This window comes from Acyrthosiphon pisum, chromosome X, assembly GCF_005508785.2.
Source record: "Acyrthosiphon pisum isolate AL4f chromosome X, pea_aphid_22Mar2018_4r6ur, whole genome shotgun sequence".
NCBI classification, from domain to species: Eukaryota; Metazoa; Arthropoda; class Insecta; order Hemiptera; family Aphididae; genus Acyrthosiphon; species Acyrthosiphon pisum.
The window spans coordinates 122,155,454-122,176,032 of NC_042493.1; the positions used below are offsets into that span (position 1 = coordinate 122,155,454).

Below are 20,579 nucleotides of genomic sequence, written 5' to 3' on the forward strand. Positions count from 1 at the left end.
TCTGCACTAAACAATACATACTATATGTAACCATTGCATGTAAATCATAAATTTTACACGAAATTAATGCGTAACAAAAAATAAAATATAAAATAAACTTACGATTAAATTAAATTTAAACATTAAATTATTATATTAGATTATTGGATTAGATATCTAACAATTGTAACTTGTCTGAAAAAATCATATTATGATATTAATATGTGATTTGTATCATGTAGGAACGTATCACCAGACCCTAGACCGTGTAATAATTAGTAATCAGTATTAGGCATAGATAATCCAATAATTATCTAGATAAGATAATAGATATTTTTCAATATAATCATCTAGATAATATTTAGATAATTTATGTAAAAAAAAAATTTTAGCTGATAGCTGATTATAAAAAAATATTATAAATTTACATTGATATTTCATTTATTTTATGTTACATAAAAAAAAACATTTAAACCTTTCAAGCCCACATTATGATTGAAATATTGAATAGAGATACAGTACTTTAGTAAAAAACTTTTTTTCTTAGAATTTTGTCACTGGTAATTGCATGCCATAATACCTAATAGTTTTTGGTTTTTAATTTTTATCGGAAAGAATATTGTTGATAACAAATATTTTTTTTCTCCATATTGTGTATTAACACATTAACTCTATATTAACTTTTTGTAGATGGACGGGTCATATTATTACAATGCAGTGAAATTGTGTGAATAAATATTGCATAAAAATAAAAATAGACTATAGAGTAAATAATTATCTAGATAATTTAAAAAAAAGACCATTTTTATTGTCTAGATAAGATAATAGATAAATCATTTAAAAGTTAGTCTCTAGATGAGATAAAATATACGAAAAATGTATCAAGATAATTTATCTAGATAATGCCTAACACTGTTAGTAGTTTAAGGAAAATACCATTATTGGTCAATAATCATAAGTCATAACAATGTAATTTGTAAATTGTGATATGTTAATTATACATTTTTAACTACAAAATAATTATTAAATTTTAAATTTGATAAATTTTGTCAAAATTCGAACTACAAATGCTTATACAAAAATTGTGCCTATGTATTTTTAGTATTTTTTAACTGCTATTGTAACAATATATCAGGATTCTTGCATTAAATGTTTACGCTTATTTACCCAACAAATACAGTTTTATTGATATTTATAGAAAAAAACTAAAAAAATTGAAAACTGACAATGTCCGTAAACAGTTCAAACAGAGTCTAAATTTTATGGTACATAGAAAATGAAAATATAAACAATCAGTCAAATTTTCATGTATCTAAAGTGGTTCGTTTTTGATTTAAAACAAAACAAGAAAATCGCTACATGAGAAATCGAGTAAATATCTAATACTGTAAAAATATGAACTTCAAACGCTCATAAAAATTTAATTTGACTTTCTTGTAAACATTTTTTTTTTTTTTTTGATAAAGGTAAACATATTTATGAAGAATTTTGTATTACATTTCAAAATCTTAGATTTAAAAAGAAAAATTTTTATGAATTTCTAACTCAAAATAATTTGCTAATTTTCGTGTTACTCTCCTATGAGAAAAGATACTGTTCTAAAAAATCTAAGTATATTTACTGTCCTAAGAGGCGATGACAAGACACAAAAATAAAAAAACACACATCATTGTAAAATCAATACATTCATCATTCCACTCAGAATATCAAACTTCAAAAAAAATGTAATGTTTTTAATTTAAATAATATTTATAATTCTAATTATGACTATTAAAATAAATTTAATAAAATATAAAATATAAAATTAATAAATTACTAAGTGATCCAGAATTTCTACTAGTAGCATCTATTAACGTGTATCATTACATAATAAATTCAGGGATAAATTCCAAAAATGAATTTAAAATAACTTTTATAGCCTCCGTGACTGCAGTCGGACTGTTCCAGTTGTTTTATTTTTATAAATATACTTTATTCAGAATAAGAATTCCCACTTTCACGCACGCAACTGAAACGCCGGCAGCTGTCAGACCCTCCTGGCTAGTGTCGGCTGCGCTGTGATTGATCGCCAGTTGTCGACGGCTACCGTCACTGGTCGCTATGGTATACATATACACCTGCGGAACGTTGGCGGGGGCGTTGCTGCAAACATCAGCGCCAACTGGTGGCAACAGACATGTGCAAACAAGACGAGTTTTCATCAAGCGAGTAGGAATTCTTATTCTGAATAGAGTATAGTACTGTTATATTGTATTCTTCATTTTCACGGTGTGGAATTGAAAAGTCATTAAAAATAACAAATATATAACTCGAGGCCCAAACATAAAATTTATAGAGAGCCTGGGTGGGTATGGCCATTTACCCACCCAGCCAATCCGTCCCTGCATATAGTCATCAATTATAACAGCAGTATTACCATGTTACCATCTGTTTAAATTATGCTGTTAGAACCAGAAGTTGTTTATTAAAATTGTTTTTAGCATACATTGGTTGTTTGCAAAAAAGTCACTCGATAAAGTAGTTATTTACCAAAGTATCATATTATTTTAAAATCATATTGTTAAAAAATCAATGTGGCATAGAATTAGTAAATATAATTTTTATTTAATATATAAAAATCTAATAATTACTTTTAAACCAGCAGATTTCTTCCCCTCCGATTTATCCATCGTTGATACCTAGAATAATACAAAATTACCAAAATATTATTAATATATTTTTTAAGTTATAAAAGATAAATATATATATATATATTTGAAAATTAATTTGTAGGTGTGAAAAACTATAACCCATAGTAAAATTAATTAACACATACAAGTCAAAATATGGAATTCACAGAGGAATTCATATTATTCCATACTAGGGGTTTGGAAGTTAAAAATTAAAATTGATAAAATATAGATAGGCATGAAAAATATAAAATATTCAAATAAACATGTTGAAAAAGTAAAAAATACAAAAACTTATTCAAAATCAAACGGAAAAAAATATACCTAAAATATTATTAGTTACATAGCACAGATTATATAAAAGTCTCGATAAAAGTTATATTTAAACTTCTATTATATAAAATATCATCTGTGATGATAGTAACGATGAGTTCTTGAACTTTATCCCTACTTTGAGAAATTCAAACAAATTTGAAGTTTACTGGAAATGAATACTCACATTGAATAGGTACTTCAAACATAACATTTTGAACAGTTTAAGAAAAATTAAGTTAAAATACTAATATAAATATAAATAGCCACACCCCAGAATACTATTTTTATTTCCCATATAGCTTTTATCAGTTTTTACAAATTTTCTGTATTGAGTTTAAATGTTAAAGTAAAAAATGGATTGAGTTTGAGAAATAAAAGAAGTTTGAATTTCTAGTTCATGAAAATCGTAGTTTGACTCACCACGAACTACATAATAAATAGGCATGTCCACAACTTTGTGATATCCAGCGTGTTCGCCAATTCCGTCAATAAGCCTAGTTTTACTCTTTTCGTTGGTAGAACATAATATGATAGTATATAGGTATTTAGGTGAGGTAATGTGAAATTGTCTTTTGGTCTTTGCCAGATAATTTAACAAATTAAATGAGGTAAAATTAACAAGAGCTGTGGACAGTATGGTGTGTCAGACTATCAGCTGGAGCAAAATTAAGTCCTATTGTTGCTAACATACTAAATTATTAGTATTATTATTATTTATTTTGTGATGGTTCGATCTATCCTTACATAATAGTATTATACAGATTATTTGTTATAAAAAATAGGTGGTGGAAAACTGATAATTTAAAAAAATATATGTTGCTATGGTGTAACTATACCATCTAAATATGCACTTGCTATAATATAACATAAAATTATTAAAAGTTGAATTGTATTGGAAAAATTGACAAATTAACTAAATTTAAAAATTTTTTTTGGGGAAAAAAATACTTAAATAATTAAATACAAATTACATATATAATAAAAAAATATATACATTTTATGAATATATTAAGAGGACGCTACACCTGCATGTGTTGTCTCAGTATTACAAATGTAAAACATAGAAAAAACGGTTTTGCACGGGTAAGAACCACTCAGGTCGTAGTCCAAGTTAAGCAACCAAATGTTCACACTAGAAAGAGGAGAACATTGACTATGCAACATTGTTTTTAATTTTTCTATATCACAAATAGGTAAGAAAAAGTTCTTATTGTTTAAAAATTCATTATTTTATTTGAGTAACTTTTCTTTTACATCTGATATTGGTAAAATAAAAACAATGTTGCATACTAAATCCTTTATAGTGTGAAAATTAGCTTGTATTACATCCCCAGCGGTTGTTACCTGCGTCTCCCCTTAAAAATAAACTAGCTACTTGTAAATAATATAATTAATTAAAAATAATTATGTATAGAAATATTTTTATTTGAATTGAAAATATATTATATCGTTTTCATTGTTTATTATTATAAATTGAAAGTCACGAAATCAAAAACCAATTAATAGTTATCTCGATAGAAATACTATTTTAGTCATTTCTGCAGGTCATTACCACTCATTACGATGGTCGCCGATTCAGTGGAACTGAAGCCCGTCAGTTGCAATCGTAACAAGTTAGGCATGGCTGGTTGGTCGGAGGGAGCCGGGGAGAATAAGCTGCGTATCATAGACGCTATTGAACCTGGGTTCACGACAGTAATCGCCGTGACGCTGCGCCATGTAGCCCGTGTTTAATTAGTTTTACTAGTTTTAGACGTTTTATTCACGGTTTATTAATTATTTAATAATTATTATATCCGTCTAATATTTATTACTTTTTACATTTTTATAAGCATTAAATTAAGTCAAAAATATTAACTAAACTAATTGAAGTATTAATAAGTATAATAAATATTTTCAAAAAAGATGTTTTCTTGTTCGTTGTTACATGGAATTTATGCTATATAATTTAAGTCTCCCCAGAATATTTACTCACGAGCCGCTACTGGTCGTTACCCGCACAAAACAGTTTGTAAGACATGGACAACACATACTACAGGTGTAGTGTCCTCTTAAACATAGATTCAGATATGTAATAATTAAAAATGCTCACTTTTCTTTCCTCAGACTGCTGTGTAGAACACAATAATATTAATTGAGTTACGAGTGTTTTGATCGTAGAGCGAAAATCGGCAGGTTAAGGAATTCACGCGACGGTTAGTCGAGAAATGATTTTATATTAGTTCTACAAAAATTCCACACAAACAGCAGACTCACCACGACATTCAGGACGCGTTGATAAGGGTATGGTTTAGACAACTTTAGTCGCGAAATGGCGGGTGACCATGCCCACTCCGTAACGGTCGTCGGTTACCAGATAATACTTTCTATCACGATTCAACAGATATCACGATATTATCGCCGGGAAAATATCGATAACACTATAATATCGATAGAAAAATCGATATATCGCCGCCATCCGCATAGTTGTAGTCCCATAGACTAATGGACATCGCACTCCGCCGCCCAAACCGTCAATGGACGGGAATCGTATGAGACAAAGAAAGAAGAAATTACGAAGAGAGAAGAAAGAGGAAGAACATAAAGGGCGAAATAATAGACGTATGAAACCAAATATTATGCTGCATTTCCCCCACGTTCACTTTTCTCTTTTACCCTATATCGTACCACTGAGCTATCTCTCTCTCTCTCTCTCTCTAAGCGCTGTCCGTTAGTTTACAGCCACAGGTAAATGTCACATGATTTACGTGTAACTATCCACGACACGGTTTACCCGTGTGGCATTAATTAAAACAATATGTCTATAGTCTTGTAGGTACGACACGAGTAATATTTTGGAAATAGGTCCAATCGCCGCCGAATGGTCAATCTAATCTAAAGCGTTATGGATGGAACCAAAATACTAGAACGCCGAAAAGAAGACTGTCCCTCAAAGATGAATTACCTAGGAACGGCATTCGATTTATCCAAAGTTATTTTAACACGAAAAATATTGTTTTAAATTGTATTTGCATGATATCTCGGTTCGTAGTACATGCAAATTACTTCATGCCGAAGCTGCCACATATTCGGATGAACCGTCACGAGAAGACCAGTTTGTGTTATGTATTTGTTACGGACGTGTTACGTACCCTATACGGCTACATACCTAATGTAATATATGATATAGGTAGCACACATTCGGAAATCGTAAAAGCCACTGTTTGATTGTTCCAATGTTAATTAACGATGTATTGGCGAGATGGACGTATAGTGATTAATATTTTAGTAAACCAAATTTGATAAATAATACAGTATTATACTTTATGAAAAATATTTTTAATTCATCATATTTAAAATCATCATTTTAAGTTTTTACCAAATAAATGCATTACTTTTGGAATTAAAATGGAAAAATTTAATTTAATTGATGATTGCCGGTCAAATTACTTACCTCGGACTACTTGGTATGGAATTGTACGGATTTAATCTAGTGTATTGTTTCAAAGGCAGATGAAAAAATCCAGTCACAATTTTTTTTTATAAGTTTAAAGTTTAAATATTGACAAAATACGTAAAAATGACGAAAATTTTTCTTTTTAAATCTAAGATTTGAAAATGTAATACATTCATAAGTTTATCTATCTTTATCAAAAAAAAAAATGTCTACAAGAAAGTCAAATTAAATTTTTATAAGCGTTTGAAATTCATATTTTTACAACATTTGATATTCACTCAATTTCTCATGTAACAATTTCACTGAATGTTCATATTTTCATTTTCTATACACCATAATATTTTGACGCTTTTTGTGCTGTTTAAGGCCATTGTCAGTTTCCAATTTTTTTAGTTTTTTTTTCTATAAATATCAATAAAAATATATTTATTCGGTAAAAAAGCGTGAAAATTGAATGCAAGGCTCCTCATATATTGTTACAATAGCAGTTGAAAAACATTGAAAATACAAACGCATAAATATTTTTTATAAGCATTAAAAGTTCGAATTTTGACAAAATTTAATAATTATTATTAGTTAAACATGTATAAACTGTTCAACTTTTATAGCTAAGGGTTAAAAATTTAAAACAATGTCACACGTAAATAGGTTATATTATATAAATTACTTTATTCACAATAATATCATCAAATATACTTATCAATATCATAGGCTGACTGACTGACCATTTTCGCTCAGAATCATTTTTCTATTACAATGATATTGTATTTGAAATACATTGAATTCAAATTTAATACTATCCATTACAGTGACCCACTTGTAACATACTGTACAGCAGAGCGACATCCACTTACCCACCTTTTTTTTTTATTGACATGTAGGTAGTGTAGGTGCATTCTATTTACACAAAACATAAATTATCATATCCTGATTAGCAAAGGTGACAGTGCCGTAGCCAGCAGGGGGCACTGGGGGCACGTGCCCTCCCCGAAATTTTTTTTAGTTTTTTTTATATTATATTATATGTTTGATAAAAATTAAAAGTTAAGGCTGTCGAAGTGAACCATTTTGAAGGGGTCGGATTTAGGAAATATTGTACATCCATCGTTAGTACTATATCTATGTGTATAGTGACTAATCATTAGTGTATGCGAGTTCCCTGAACGCTTTATGTAATTTAAGATAAACGACGGCTAAGATTCTTGAACCCCAGTCATGCTACTACATTTTGTGATTAAAAAATGTTCAACTTACATGTGCCACAAAACTCCCAAAAAATGGAAGACAAATTCACCCAGTACCAAAAGCCCTTTTGGCTATTTTACTTTTGGAAACATTTGAATTCCTAATCTTAATCTCTTTTCTAGATTATGTAGGAAATGGATTTATGATCTGTAGTATTGTTTAATATTAGTATTATAGTACCGGAGTAATATTTTCTTTTTTTTTTTTTTTTCAAAATTCACTTTTACTTTTGAATTACTAAAAAAAAAAAATCACTTCCAACAAAACACAAAAAGTGGAGAAATTGTTTTTCTCGAAATTAAAATTGGATTTCTGGAAGTATATTTTTTTCCGCTTATTGATCTAATTGCACGAAAAAACTACCAGCTTTCAACAGTTCTAATATAGTCTTGTATTTTTGTTAGTAAATTTTAATAATATTCGAACCAAAAATGGAATGTTTTGTTTACAACACATTTTGATATAATGATAATAATATTGATGAATACATTAACCTATGGTTTACAATAATATTAATACATTGTTATATTAAAATGTAGCCAATGTATCTAGGTACCATACTTGTTAACATAAATATAATATAGTCATAAAACGAGTAGTAGATACACTTTATGAACAAAGGGTCATAATTAGATATTCTAGCATTTCAAAGGCTAGAGAAAAAAATTAAGTGCCCCCTCAAAATTTTTTTCTGGCTGGGAATATGTTGGAAAAATTAATGAAAATAATTTAGTTAAGTTGAGACAACACAAGATCAACAAATTAGAAGTGAACAGTTAACAAATCAAACATTTAACACTATAAGTTAAAAGTTAATATGGAAAAAAATTAGGGTTGGAAATATACAGGTATAAAATGTTTTATACATTATACATATAATACCACCTGTTTAAAACTTTATTACAACTATGATAAAAGGAATTTTAAGAATACATTTTTTTCCCTTTGAAATATTATATTATTTATTATAATAGCGATAAAATATACTGTAGGTACATTTTAAATTGTATAAAGTGTAAACTTATAAAATAATTTAACAAATTTACAAATCATATCAACTTGGTGAATTATACCTGATACTTGCTGTTTAGTGTAGCCATAAAACAAAACTTTTATATAGTATAAAACGTACAAAACTAAGAAGTTACTACTGTATGTTTTATACGTGTCTTATACTTTACTGTATTGTAGGTTCCAACCCTGGAAAATATACATCACTGAGTTTAAAAAAAGTTAATCTGCTTTTCCTATATAAAGAGTGTCTGTATTCTTTCTAATTTCCAATAAATAATGTACAGCGTAAATACCTATTTTATTTTACATGATTATTTAATGCTAAACTATATAAATACACATCTTAATTAATAATTTAACAAATATTAATTGTTTTTAAATCTTATAGCAATTTAAGGTCTCATAATATTATTCCTACTAAATTTTTCTATATACAAAATTATTTTAGAAAAATAACAGAAATGTTTGTATTATTATAGTAGTGCATTATTTTATTATTATTTTAATGTTAATATTAATATTTTTATAAAAACAAAAATTTCAAAAAAAATTTAACTTTAAGTATTATTTACAAATCAATTGAAAGAAACTAAGTTATTTTTACTGTCAATTAAACCGTCAACTAACTAGTTAATGTCCACCTTTTCAAATTAATTGGCTTGATTGCTGGACATAACATAACCTACATATTATTTGCAAAAATGTAAAATTTGTAATTAATTGTTACTAACTGCTTAAATATTTCTAAAATTACAAGATTTGTCATATTATTATAGTCACTTAAGTGTCTTCAAATACTGTAAATCATTTACAGTATTTAGAGTCTTTTAATAGGTACCTTAAATTAACAAAATAATATTTAAGTAATATTATTTTAATGTTAAAGTACTCTTCTTTAGTTTTATGTGAACATTTAATAATACACAGTCACAATTTTACATACAGGCAAACACTTAAAAGACACCACACAGAATATAATAAACCTCTAAATCATAACTATTTTTTCGAATGCCTTCTCCAGGAAATTTTCTATTCAATGTATCAAAAATGTTATTAAAATATATATCAATAAATTCATAAGTTTCTTTACAATCTGTAAATCCTTCATAGTTTTTCTGAAGCTCATTTTTCTATATCCAAACCTTCAACAAAATCTACCAATCCACGAAAGGTCAATCTACACTGATACTCTCTCTAAGAAATATTTTATCCAATAAAAGAACTCCTTATATGCGTTGTATTGATTTGCTTTCAAATTTCTTTTTTAGAAGATTAAAATATCAAACCTAATCTATGACATAATATAAGTTGGGTTTCACAAACATTTCATTTTAACTAATGCATTATTTTTAGATTACATATATAATGTATAATATATAATTTATATTTTAATATAGTCTGTTCACCGAGAGTTGACCCACTTCCGCGCATGCATACTGAGCCGCCGGAACATTCAGACCCCCCGAGTAGGAGCTTGCGGTCTGTGATTGGTCGGCGGTGTTCGGCGATCGGCAGTGCTCGTCGTAGTAGGCAGCTGCTACTGGCGACGATCTCCACCAGCGCTGCAACGAGGCGGTGGCATGCGCGGCTGCGACAGGTTTTCGTCGGGCGAGTGGGTCAACTCTCGGTGAACAGACTATAGTACATGACAGTATGACTCATCTAAGGGCTGATGACTGTAGAGTATCAGTATGATATCCGATGAGTTATCTTAAAACTATAACTACATACTATTATCAACTTAATTTTGTATTTCTTCTTCCCCTTATTTCTGACCATGCTGATCGACACCTAAACAGAAATATTAGACTATAACTATTGTAATTAAAAGTAAAGTAAACATAAAATTTTTGTTTTTTTTTACACTGAAACCCACATTAATATTGTTAAACACATAAGTTGCGGGGTTGGCCCAATTCAATCTAATATAAATAATAATTTTCTTTTCCTGAATCTGTGATGTACATTACAATTTATTTTGTTCATAGTGGTGACAGGTTAGGTCTCCATATTTTTATTGTAAATTAATTAGCGAATGATTTTCTTGAATATTTTTATTAATGAAAATTCTAATAGTAGTTTCTAATTTATTAAAATGTTTATACTTATTGTCTCCTTAAATATGGTTTTAAAAAAATATTAACTATATGTAATATTATTTGTGGTATTCATTATACTTAGACCAGATTCTGACACAATGATGTGTTTATTTTATTTTTTCCCCTTTTTTGTCTGTAAACAAAGTAAATTATAATTTGATATCTGTTACCTTATACTAGGTCGTTATTACTAAGGTTTATAAATAATAAAGATTGCCTCATGTAGAAAGTATCAAAACACAGAAGTGGGAGAAATATTGTACGGTAACGTAATCTGTAGGAGACATTATTAATTGTTTACAATAGTGAATAGAGTAAAATATTATAATTATAAATAATAATTATCAAATAATATAATATAATATATTATACACTTTTCCAGTACAATAGATTCTTAAATATACACATAAAAATGTGGTTGTGTGAACAACTAACGTAATGTGTGTTTCGAATTTGAATTTGAATCATTTAACGACTAATGTCATCTGATTTTTAAAGTTATATTCTCGTTTTTCATTATCTGATTGCGATTTTACTTATTAATCAACTTTTTATTCACTAGTAAATCAATACTAATTTAATGTTCTCTTTAAATTTACCTTTAGTTTGTTTCTCATTATCATCATTATTATCATCTGATAAATTGTTCCATCTTTGATCTTCTTTGTTGCTTCCCCCATCATCAATTTCATCCTTGAATAAAAAAATCAAATATAATAAAATACTATTGCTGAGTTGCATAAATAATCACTATATATTTAATGAATCAATACTGAGCTATGGTTTCTTAAACAATTACTAAGGCCCGTTTCACATGGACGCGTATCATACGCGACGTATCGTACGCGCGCGTTTTAATTTACATTGGTCAAATTCATACGCGGCACTCCGACGATGGCGCGTTTCCCTCGCCGGTTTGGCGCGTATGAACTTAATCAATGTAAAATGAAAACGCGCGCGTACGATACGCGTCCATGTGAAAGGGCCCTAATGGCTCATGATTAGTCCATTAAATTTATTTTATTTTATTTTACTTATTAAATTTATTCATTAAATTTTTATTCAACCCCCAGCATATTAATACATGATTTATTATTTAATAGCAAATATAAGATACCTATTACTTAATTTTAAGTCTGATATTGTTATCGAACAATCTGTCTATATATAATATGTTTATGTTACGGGAAAAGTATACAATTTTGGCAACATACATAACGGATGATATACGTGCAATATGATATAATGAATATATTTAATCGTTAAGCATAGTCAAAATCACGAAGACCAGAGATAAGGAGGCCAAACTCTGCTAGCCGCCTGCACAAAAATTGGTTCTATAAAACATTGTACACTAATTTCTCCACCAATCTGCGTGGCGGTCAAATCCGAGGCCGGCTCGGTGTATAATTAACCCGTATTACATAGGGACATACTCGACTTTATTACCTTTAAAAAATTAAAGCTAAAAAAATAAAAATCATATTTAAATTATAATTACACCATCATATTATTCAGCCCAAATTTATCTTAAATAATAAAATAAAAAAATAATTTTAATGTTCTATATTTACGTAATAAATGTACATATAAATAGTAAAATAGGATAAACTGTTACGTTAACATACTTGATTTTTTGATACAAATGAATATGGCACATCAAACTCATCTTTGTCATCAGGGTTTTCATTCCATCGTCTATCTTCATCCTCAACTAGCTAAAAAACAATAATAAGAACTAAATAATGGTAAATTCATTAAATAAAAAAATAATTATTAAACCTAAATTGAAATATTAATGTTTTGTTTTGTAAGATAAAAAGTTATTGAAAACCTAATTAACGTGAATGAATTATAATTACAGTAGGTATTGTGATATTATCACTGTGATCGATTAGAATGGACAGAACACTAATGTTATCAGCAAGCACTGCATCCATACTTACTGTTTCATTTCTTCGGAAAGTATAAGATATATCTGTATCTTCCTCTTCATAATATTGTTCATCATATTCATATTCATAATCTGGACACTCAGTTTTTATATTAATATCATCCTCAGATAGTATAGATTCATATTCATTCTCTTCCATCATTTCAGTCTTAACTACTTTCGATGTATTAATTGAATCAGGTTCATATTCATTCTTTTCCATCATTTCAGTCTTAGCTACTCCCGATAAATTAGTTGGAAAAGGACTATATTCATCAATATTTTCCTAAAAATAGTATTAATTATTGTAAAAATTAAATAATAATAATTAACCCAACATTTACGAAATAAAGTAATATTTACTTCTTTAGGTTCTGTCTTGATTTTTTTTTGTAAACTTTGTATATCAAATTCATTCATCTCATTTGGCTAAATAATTAGATTATGCAATTTTAATATTAGACATTTTTCATACAAAAAATAAAAACTTACTAATTTATCAACCTGTCCAGGTGAATTTACATTTCTTTTGCTACGTCTAAATCTTAACATAACCGGTCGGCCATCAATAACCGAATTATATTTTTCTTTATACGCCTGTATCGCATCTTCCACATTAGAAAATTTAATAAATGCATGTCTAATAGAAAATTTTAAATTAAAAATTTTTGAATAATTTATTACTGAGACTAGTGGCATATACATACATATGATGTAGGCAGGGGTATGGAGGTATTTCCCCTTTCCACTAGAAAATTTAATATATTTTTTGAACTTAAATGAGAAAAAAATAATAACTTAAACATTAATGACAAATTTTATTTTTGAAGAAAAATATTTGGTATTAAAATGTAGATTTAAGTATTTCATGAATATGTAAATGTGATACACAGTAAAATGTATCAGTATTTGTTATTTTTATAAGTTTTTCAATGTTTTTGGTACTTACGAGTACGGGAACATATCAAAATTTATGTCGCCAAAAAACAAAAAAAGTAAATATGCCACTAGCTTATATATAAAATATATTTTACTTGAATAGTATTAATAGTTTATAAATTACCTTGCGAATGTAAGTTTTCTAGCAAACCCAACGTCAACTTTAATGGCTTTTGGAAATTCATCTTTAACAGCATTAGATGAGATATTTGTTGGCAAATTTCCAAGATATAATCTGAAGTCATTAATAATTTTATGATCCATAATATAATAATTATTATATTTAATATTGATACTAATTTGTGTATATGACTTTTAGAAGTTGTATAAAAAGAATTATTTAAAAAAAAATGCATACTACAACTACATACACAAACATTTAAAACGAAGTACTATATAACATACTTACAATGTATATTTTCTTTTAAAGTACAAAAAAATGATTATTTTAAAAAGCTATTGTTGTAATATTAATCAACTACCTATACAACAAATCTGTACTTTACTAAAACTAAATACATTTTCAAATAATTTCAAATTTAATAGAAATTATATAGTTTTTAGTTTTTATATTGATCTAGAACAAAGACACTTACGTATATGGATCAATGCTCTCCGGCAATGTCTTTACTTCAGACTGACTTTCTTTGATTTCTACCTTCAATTTTTCATGTTGGAAAAAAGTTTCATTTAGCTCATTTACAACTTTTTCAATATTTGCACTTGGGTGTACTTGCACATAACAATACCTAAAATAAAATTTAAAAAAAAATAGTTATTATTTTAAGTTTTTACCAAATAAATGCGTTACTTTTGAAATTAAAATGGAAAAATTTAATTTAATTAATGATTGCCGTTCAAATTACTTACCTTGGACTACTTGGTGTATGGAAATGTACGGATTTAATGTCAGTATGAAAATTCTGAACAATTTGCGGCGTAATTTGATGATCTGGAAATTTGATCATGATTTGTCGATTGTTTTTAGGTGTTTGAAGTTTCATCTCGGCAGCGATTGCTTTTACGGCATCTTCGCGATTCCATGGTCTTTGAGCAAGCCGTGGTTCCCCAAATTGTTGTGATTTTAATTTGCGCTTCCGTGTTTTGCATTCAATCACAATTTTTGTTTCCTAAATTTTACAATGAATTAATTAATAACTTAGAAAACTTTAACAATTATAGAACAATTTTTCAAATAGATAATAAAGTTGAAGGTAAAAGCTATTAAAAACACAATGTAAGTATAAATAATGATCTCAAACCTGATAAGTTCTATTTGATTGATTTTGAATGGAACTACGAGGCCTATTCATACGCATATGTTGTCTTGGTACAAACCGAGGTCTTTGATTAAATTGAGGCCAATTTTGAGTTGATGATGATGATGGCATTTGTAGATTCTGTGGAGAATTAGCAAAGAAATTCTGTAAAAGACAATAAGAAGGCAACAGTATTAAATATAAAATACATATTATAATAAAATTCCCAGTAACATACAGCATTTTGAGAGAACTGTCTTGGATAATTGTTTCTTGGGGTATTCCCATACTGATGGGGTGTTTGTTGACATGCACTGTTGTCGAACGACCTCCGGTGTGCCAAAGGTGATCTATAAGAACTATAACTAGTTCTGTTACTGGATGAACTGAACGTGGGAGGATTGTTATTGCCTGTTGTAGTGCTTGTAACGGTTGTGTTGGCCTGTGGCGCAGGAGTGGGCATACGGAACTGTGTTTGCCATGGATCGGAAAAAGATTGTAGCCAGATCCCATGGGGATGTGTAGGTGGCGGAGACGTGAAATCCGTCTGCAAGTGTATTTGGTTAGTGTGTAGTGAAGGCTGTTGTTCCATATAACCAGGCGGAATTCGTCTCGCCGGATTTACAATAGCCGCTTTATCAATCGACTTGTCTTCCACTAAAAAAAAACGAAAGAGATGCATATTAAATGTCTTTACATACCTATGAGTTTTTCACCGTGTTTCAGGTGCAGTATGTATGATGCTCACTCGTTGTGGCTTGACAAATGTTTATCGGACAATTACAACAATTCGTACAAGACCAGCAAAGACGTCGAAACAGGTCAGCCTTAAACGTACGCGCGTTTCAAAAACTGAAAAGGTAAGAAGTAAGACCGTAAGAACATAAATCGATAAACCGGCACCAAGCACCGAGTAGTAAGTACCTACAGTGTACGCGTACACACAATATGCGTCACGACACGAACACGTACGACTAATAGACGCTCGGTATATGCTACGCCGCCACTAATTATTACGACTGATTATGTTACGTGAATACGAATTTTTCCAACTTTATTTTGTCGTTGATAAACGAGTCGCAAAGTGGTGGCATAGCATACGTCCTACCTATTGATTTTTTTTAATGTCGAGCCGTTCGATACGACGTACGTCCGGGATAGAGGTACTTGTCCCTAAAATCCATGGAGGAAAAAAAATATAAAATCACGAGATTGACACGTCATCACCGTGTGGTGGGGCGTGGCCACTCGCCGGCAATGTCGTGTCTTCATGGCGCCGTCGTACTTTACGCGGTGAGCTCTTGTCTCGAAATCTCATAGGGGAATACGTCATAAAGTGGTTATGCGGCGGAAGTCGGGCGAGGAGGTGTTGCGTAACAAGTCGAGGGATATTGATTATTTTCGTTTTTTTTTTTTTTTTTGTCCGAGCCCTGCGCACTAGTGCAGCGAGCGAGACAGTCGTGGCAACGCGCGGGCATCGCTGTAAATAATTTACAATGTTTTTTTTCACTGGCACAATTTCATTTTTTTCTCCAAGAATTTTCGAAAAATGAACTGAAAGAGTTGTATCAGTGTGTCGAGAAAATTCGGAAACACATTTTTTTTCAATCGTGACACAATTATTGCGCGATCGATTCCCTGATTCAGTTTCACCAACCAAAGTTGGGCCGTTTTCAGCTGGACCGTGGGCCACCGGGGCACAACCTGGGGCTTAGGTTAGAATCAAAGGTATCGAATCTGATAATCGAAAAATATGGTTCGATTGACGATATTCGATAGTAAATAATGATTCGATCTGAAATTTTCGATCAACCGTATTCTTAACAGCTATCGAAACGAATAAATTACTTTCATTACATTTGTAATTGTTATCATTAATTTCAATGATAACAAAATAATAACAATAAAAATAATAATAATATTAATTAATAATAATATAATATATTAGTTATTAAGAGTTACACTTTAAATTGTAATAATACAAATCAAAAGTAGGTGTCTAACTTAACCCGCTTGTCTGTATACTTCATTTTAAGTAATTAAAACACAATGAAGTTAAAGGTCTGTGACGATGGCACAGAAAGAAGCACTCGTAGAATTTATGTAGAACAATATTGAATTGAAAAGAGGTGAATTTACCTCCAACTTTAAACACAAAAAAGCTCAAAATCTATGGGAACAAGTAACACAGCTTTTAAATTCGATCATTAGTGCTAAAAAAACCGCTGATAAATGGTTAAAAGTAATTATTATTAATGTCTAATGAGTAATTATTATTAACCGCAAATAATTAATTCTTTACTAATTTTTGTTTTAAATATTTTTTATTGGTTACCAATTTGTTGGACAGATATGAAGTGCAATGCGAAAAATAAATGTGTTGAACTTAAAAAAAGTACAAGAAAAACAGGTGGTGGGGTCTATGAGCTAGAACACGAGTCAGGTCCTCTAGATGAAAAAATAGTTAGCATAATCGGTGATGTACCGATTTATGGCAACCAAATACATTTGAACCCTCCGTTTCTTTTGAGGGATATCAAATTGTATTGGATTTGTCAACCATCAGTTTACAGTAAGCAATAGATAGAAAATAGAAAAATTTACAGTAAAAGTGTGAAACAATAGAAATTAAAATAATATCATTTTTTATCATATTTATCTGAAATTATTTTGTATCTCGTAGGTCTGTAAAAAATATGACGAACATGGAGTTCCCTTCAACAAAATCCAAGAATAATCATGATCTGTATTCACCAAATTTGACTTCAGAATCTATTCCCAATTAAATTAATGAAGGCAATGCTACAAATATGTATGGTTTTACAGACACAAACATTGTAAACCTCAAATGTAACCTTTGAAAGGTGAATAATAAATATTAAAGTTGCCTTTTTAAATATTACTTTATTAAAACAAAAAATTTAATTATTTTAGAGAAAAATGAGGGTCTAATATTAAAGAAACGTAGCAACAAAAAATGCGATTTTTGATTAAATACAATAGCCTTGTTTAATAGTAATACGTTTTAATATTTGTTGACACGTTCAATAAGAAAAAAAAAAGTCAATCCAGTATCATTGGAGATACGTTGTTCTACTACTAATAAATACTTTAAAAATGAATATTTTATGCTAATAATCAAAATATCGCATTTTTGGTTGTTACGTTTCTTTAATACTAGACCCTCGTATTGTAAGTGTGGGTTTTGATAAAGAAGTATATAAGAATTAAAACAAGTTAAAGCGCTAATGACTGGTGTGATGACTGATGAGTATGCGTTTACTACCATATGATAGCTTTCCAGATTTCTGTACCATAATTGTACAATATTACGTAATTTAAGTTTTTACAAATACATAACCACTGAAAGCGTAATATAAAAAGCACAGACACCAGACAGTACACCTAAAAACTGTATGCAATGCTGTCAGTAAGGTTCCTTACTTCCTTCTACATACGGAATATCATAAAAGGAGAGTAAGTAGGTAGGTAACTGCTCTGCTATAGAGTAGGCGTCGAGCGTACATCTTTATTGCGGATTAAGTCACTAATTTACGTGTTCAATTTGAATTCAATGATAAAACATTGTAAATTTATACTTTAAATGCTTAAAAAAAAAAATTGTCTATTTGTATATTTAATATTTTTAAATGGATTCAATAATAACCTTATTATTTAGTATAAGTTTGGAACCTTATATTACATTTTCAAACACTTTTTAAGAGGACGTTACACCTGCATGCGTTGTCCCCGTCCTAAAAACGCGTAACATGGCAAATTTAACGTTCTGAATAATTCATTTAACTCTGTAATGATTAATATTAAATTAAAATAAAATATTTGAGCGAATTGACTTATTATTTAGATTAATTAACAAGTAAGAATATTATCCTGTAAACCTCATAGGGTGTTTTATATTTTATAATTTAATTTTAAAGTTTAATTTACAATTTCAAAATACTCATAACTTGTTTTAAGATTAAAATATTGAAACCCTATGAGGTTAACTGAATAATATTGTTACTTGTAAATTAATCTAAATAATAAGTCAATTTGCTCCAATATTTTATTTTAATATCAATCATAACAGAGTTAAATCGATTATACAGAAAGTCCAATTTTCAATGTTACAGGTTTGTAAGACGGAGACAACACATGCAGGTCTAGTTTTGTCTAGGCAGACCAAACAATTTTTACTAGATATTAATAGAAAAAAAACCAATAAAAATTAAAAATTTCTGCGAATAAATAACTCAAAATGTGTCAAAATAATCAGAAAATTATATCTTGTGTAAGAAAATATAATAACTATATACATTTGGTAAAAAATGTCAGTATCTATCCACTGTTTGGTATTCAATTTTGAATTGGTTACTATAAAATTAGAAAATCCTTATAATATATAAGTGAATATTCAATGTCGTTAAAATTTCAAACGCTTCAAACAATATTAAAAAAAGTAATGTGGCTTTCCAGTAAATTTTTCTTTTTTTCTTCTTATTAGTAAAAAACTTATGATGTGCCATACAATAATATTGAAGCTTTAGAGTTTAGGTACCTACTTATAAAATTATTTATATAATGTATTATGTATATTAGGTACCTATATGTGTTTATTACCTTATATATTACATAAGCTAAAAACCTAATATACCTATCTTACACTAGCTTGCTCAACTCATAAAAGTTTTCTTCAATAACAGTATTTACATCAATTTGCTCAAAATGCTTTGATCTTCAACGTTGAAGGTGGTTATAGGGATGGCAAATTGGAACTAGTTGGCAGTCGCTACTTTAATAGGTCTAAATTGATAATGCCCTGTACAGTATTTTACATAGAATCGGGGGAAAAAAATTTATGAAAAACGGGATTTTATAACTTCTACTCAAAAACCAGTTTTCGAAAAATTCCATTTTGTTTATAATTGGTGTACCTACCTAACTCAAACACGAATAACCGTAGATTTAAGATAGGTATGTACCTACTTGTAATGTTCACTATAGGTACTTAAATGTACTTAAATTAGTATTTTCTATACATGGCAATATGACATAATTTAGATATTGTATTGAATATTTTTTACGTATTTTTAGGCTATTGAAAAGTTTGTTCATTTTTCATAAATTGCCGTTCGAAAAATTTTTTGAACCCCTTTAGGTTTACAATGTTAGTTTATCCCCTGCAATTTGTCCAGGTTTCATGACCAAACCACATGAAAGGTGGTACAATAAAGGATGTAAAGAAAGAACTGACCAAAAAAAAAAAATGTATGCTACTTAAACGTATGACAAAAATTGATAAAATTATATGATTAGTAAATAATTTAAGAAATATAAAATATAAAATAATATTTTTAAAAAAGTTATTGCGTTCCAGATTAATTTAATCAAAAAAATATTGATATTTTAAAAAATTTTCAAAATTAAATTACTCGACATTAGTAGTATACTTAAAAAATGCGGTTTATGTTTAGATTTAAATATTCATAAACGCAAATTGATAATAAACCAATAAACAAAAATGATAATATAAATAAATAGGATAACAAACGGTATTATAATTAATACGAAACAATATTCAATACAGAGGTACAGAGGCTGACGAACGTCGTTTACGAATATTTACGTATACGTTTCGTTCGAAAAGTTTCGAGAATACGAAATTTTTAAACATTACCTACGTACAAATAG

At 28.9% G+C, this 20,579-nt stretch overlaps 2 protein-coding genes across 3 annotated transcripts in view; both read right to left on the reverse strand.

Moving 5' to 3' along the window:
• The window catches only part of LOC100571833, a 13,646-nt gene extending 8,355 nt beyond the window's left edge, over positions 1-5,291 (reverse strand). The window contains exons 1-2 of the mRNA XM_008181593.2: positions 5,056-5,291; positions 2,610-2,657 (exon numbers count right to left, since the gene is read on the reverse strand). Coding sequence (XP_008179815.2) covers positions 2,610-2,648 — 39 coding nt within the window. The 5' untranslated portion in view covers positions 2,649-2,657; positions 5,056-5,291. The remainder of the gene's footprint in view (positions 1-2,609; positions 2,658-5,055) is intronic.
• Positions 5,292-10,275: 4,984 nt separating this feature from the next.
• On the reverse strand, positions 10,276-16,031 carry LOC100571668. Of its 2 annotated transcripts, XM_029492754.1 has the most exons (13): positions 15,817-16,031; positions 15,637-15,740; positions 15,127-15,545; positions 14,892-15,053; positions 14,500-14,759; positions 14,226-14,378; positions 13,754-13,864; positions 13,183-13,330; positions 13,054-13,119; positions 12,704-12,976; positions 12,386-12,475; positions 11,357-11,450; positions 10,276-10,449 (listed from the first exon to the last, which is right to left on the reverse strand). In XM_029492754.1, coding segments are annotated over exons 2-13 (1,803 nt in total). In that variant the 5' UTR covers positions 15,638-15,740; positions 15,817-16,031; the 3' UTR covers positions 10,276-10,423. The 2 variants fall into 2 exon arrangements, with proteins under 2 accessions (XP_029348614.1, XP_003242316.1); XM_003242268.4 differs by having other exon boundaries at positions 15,637-16,031.
• Between the last annotated feature and the right edge of the window lie 4,548 nt (positions 16,032-20,579).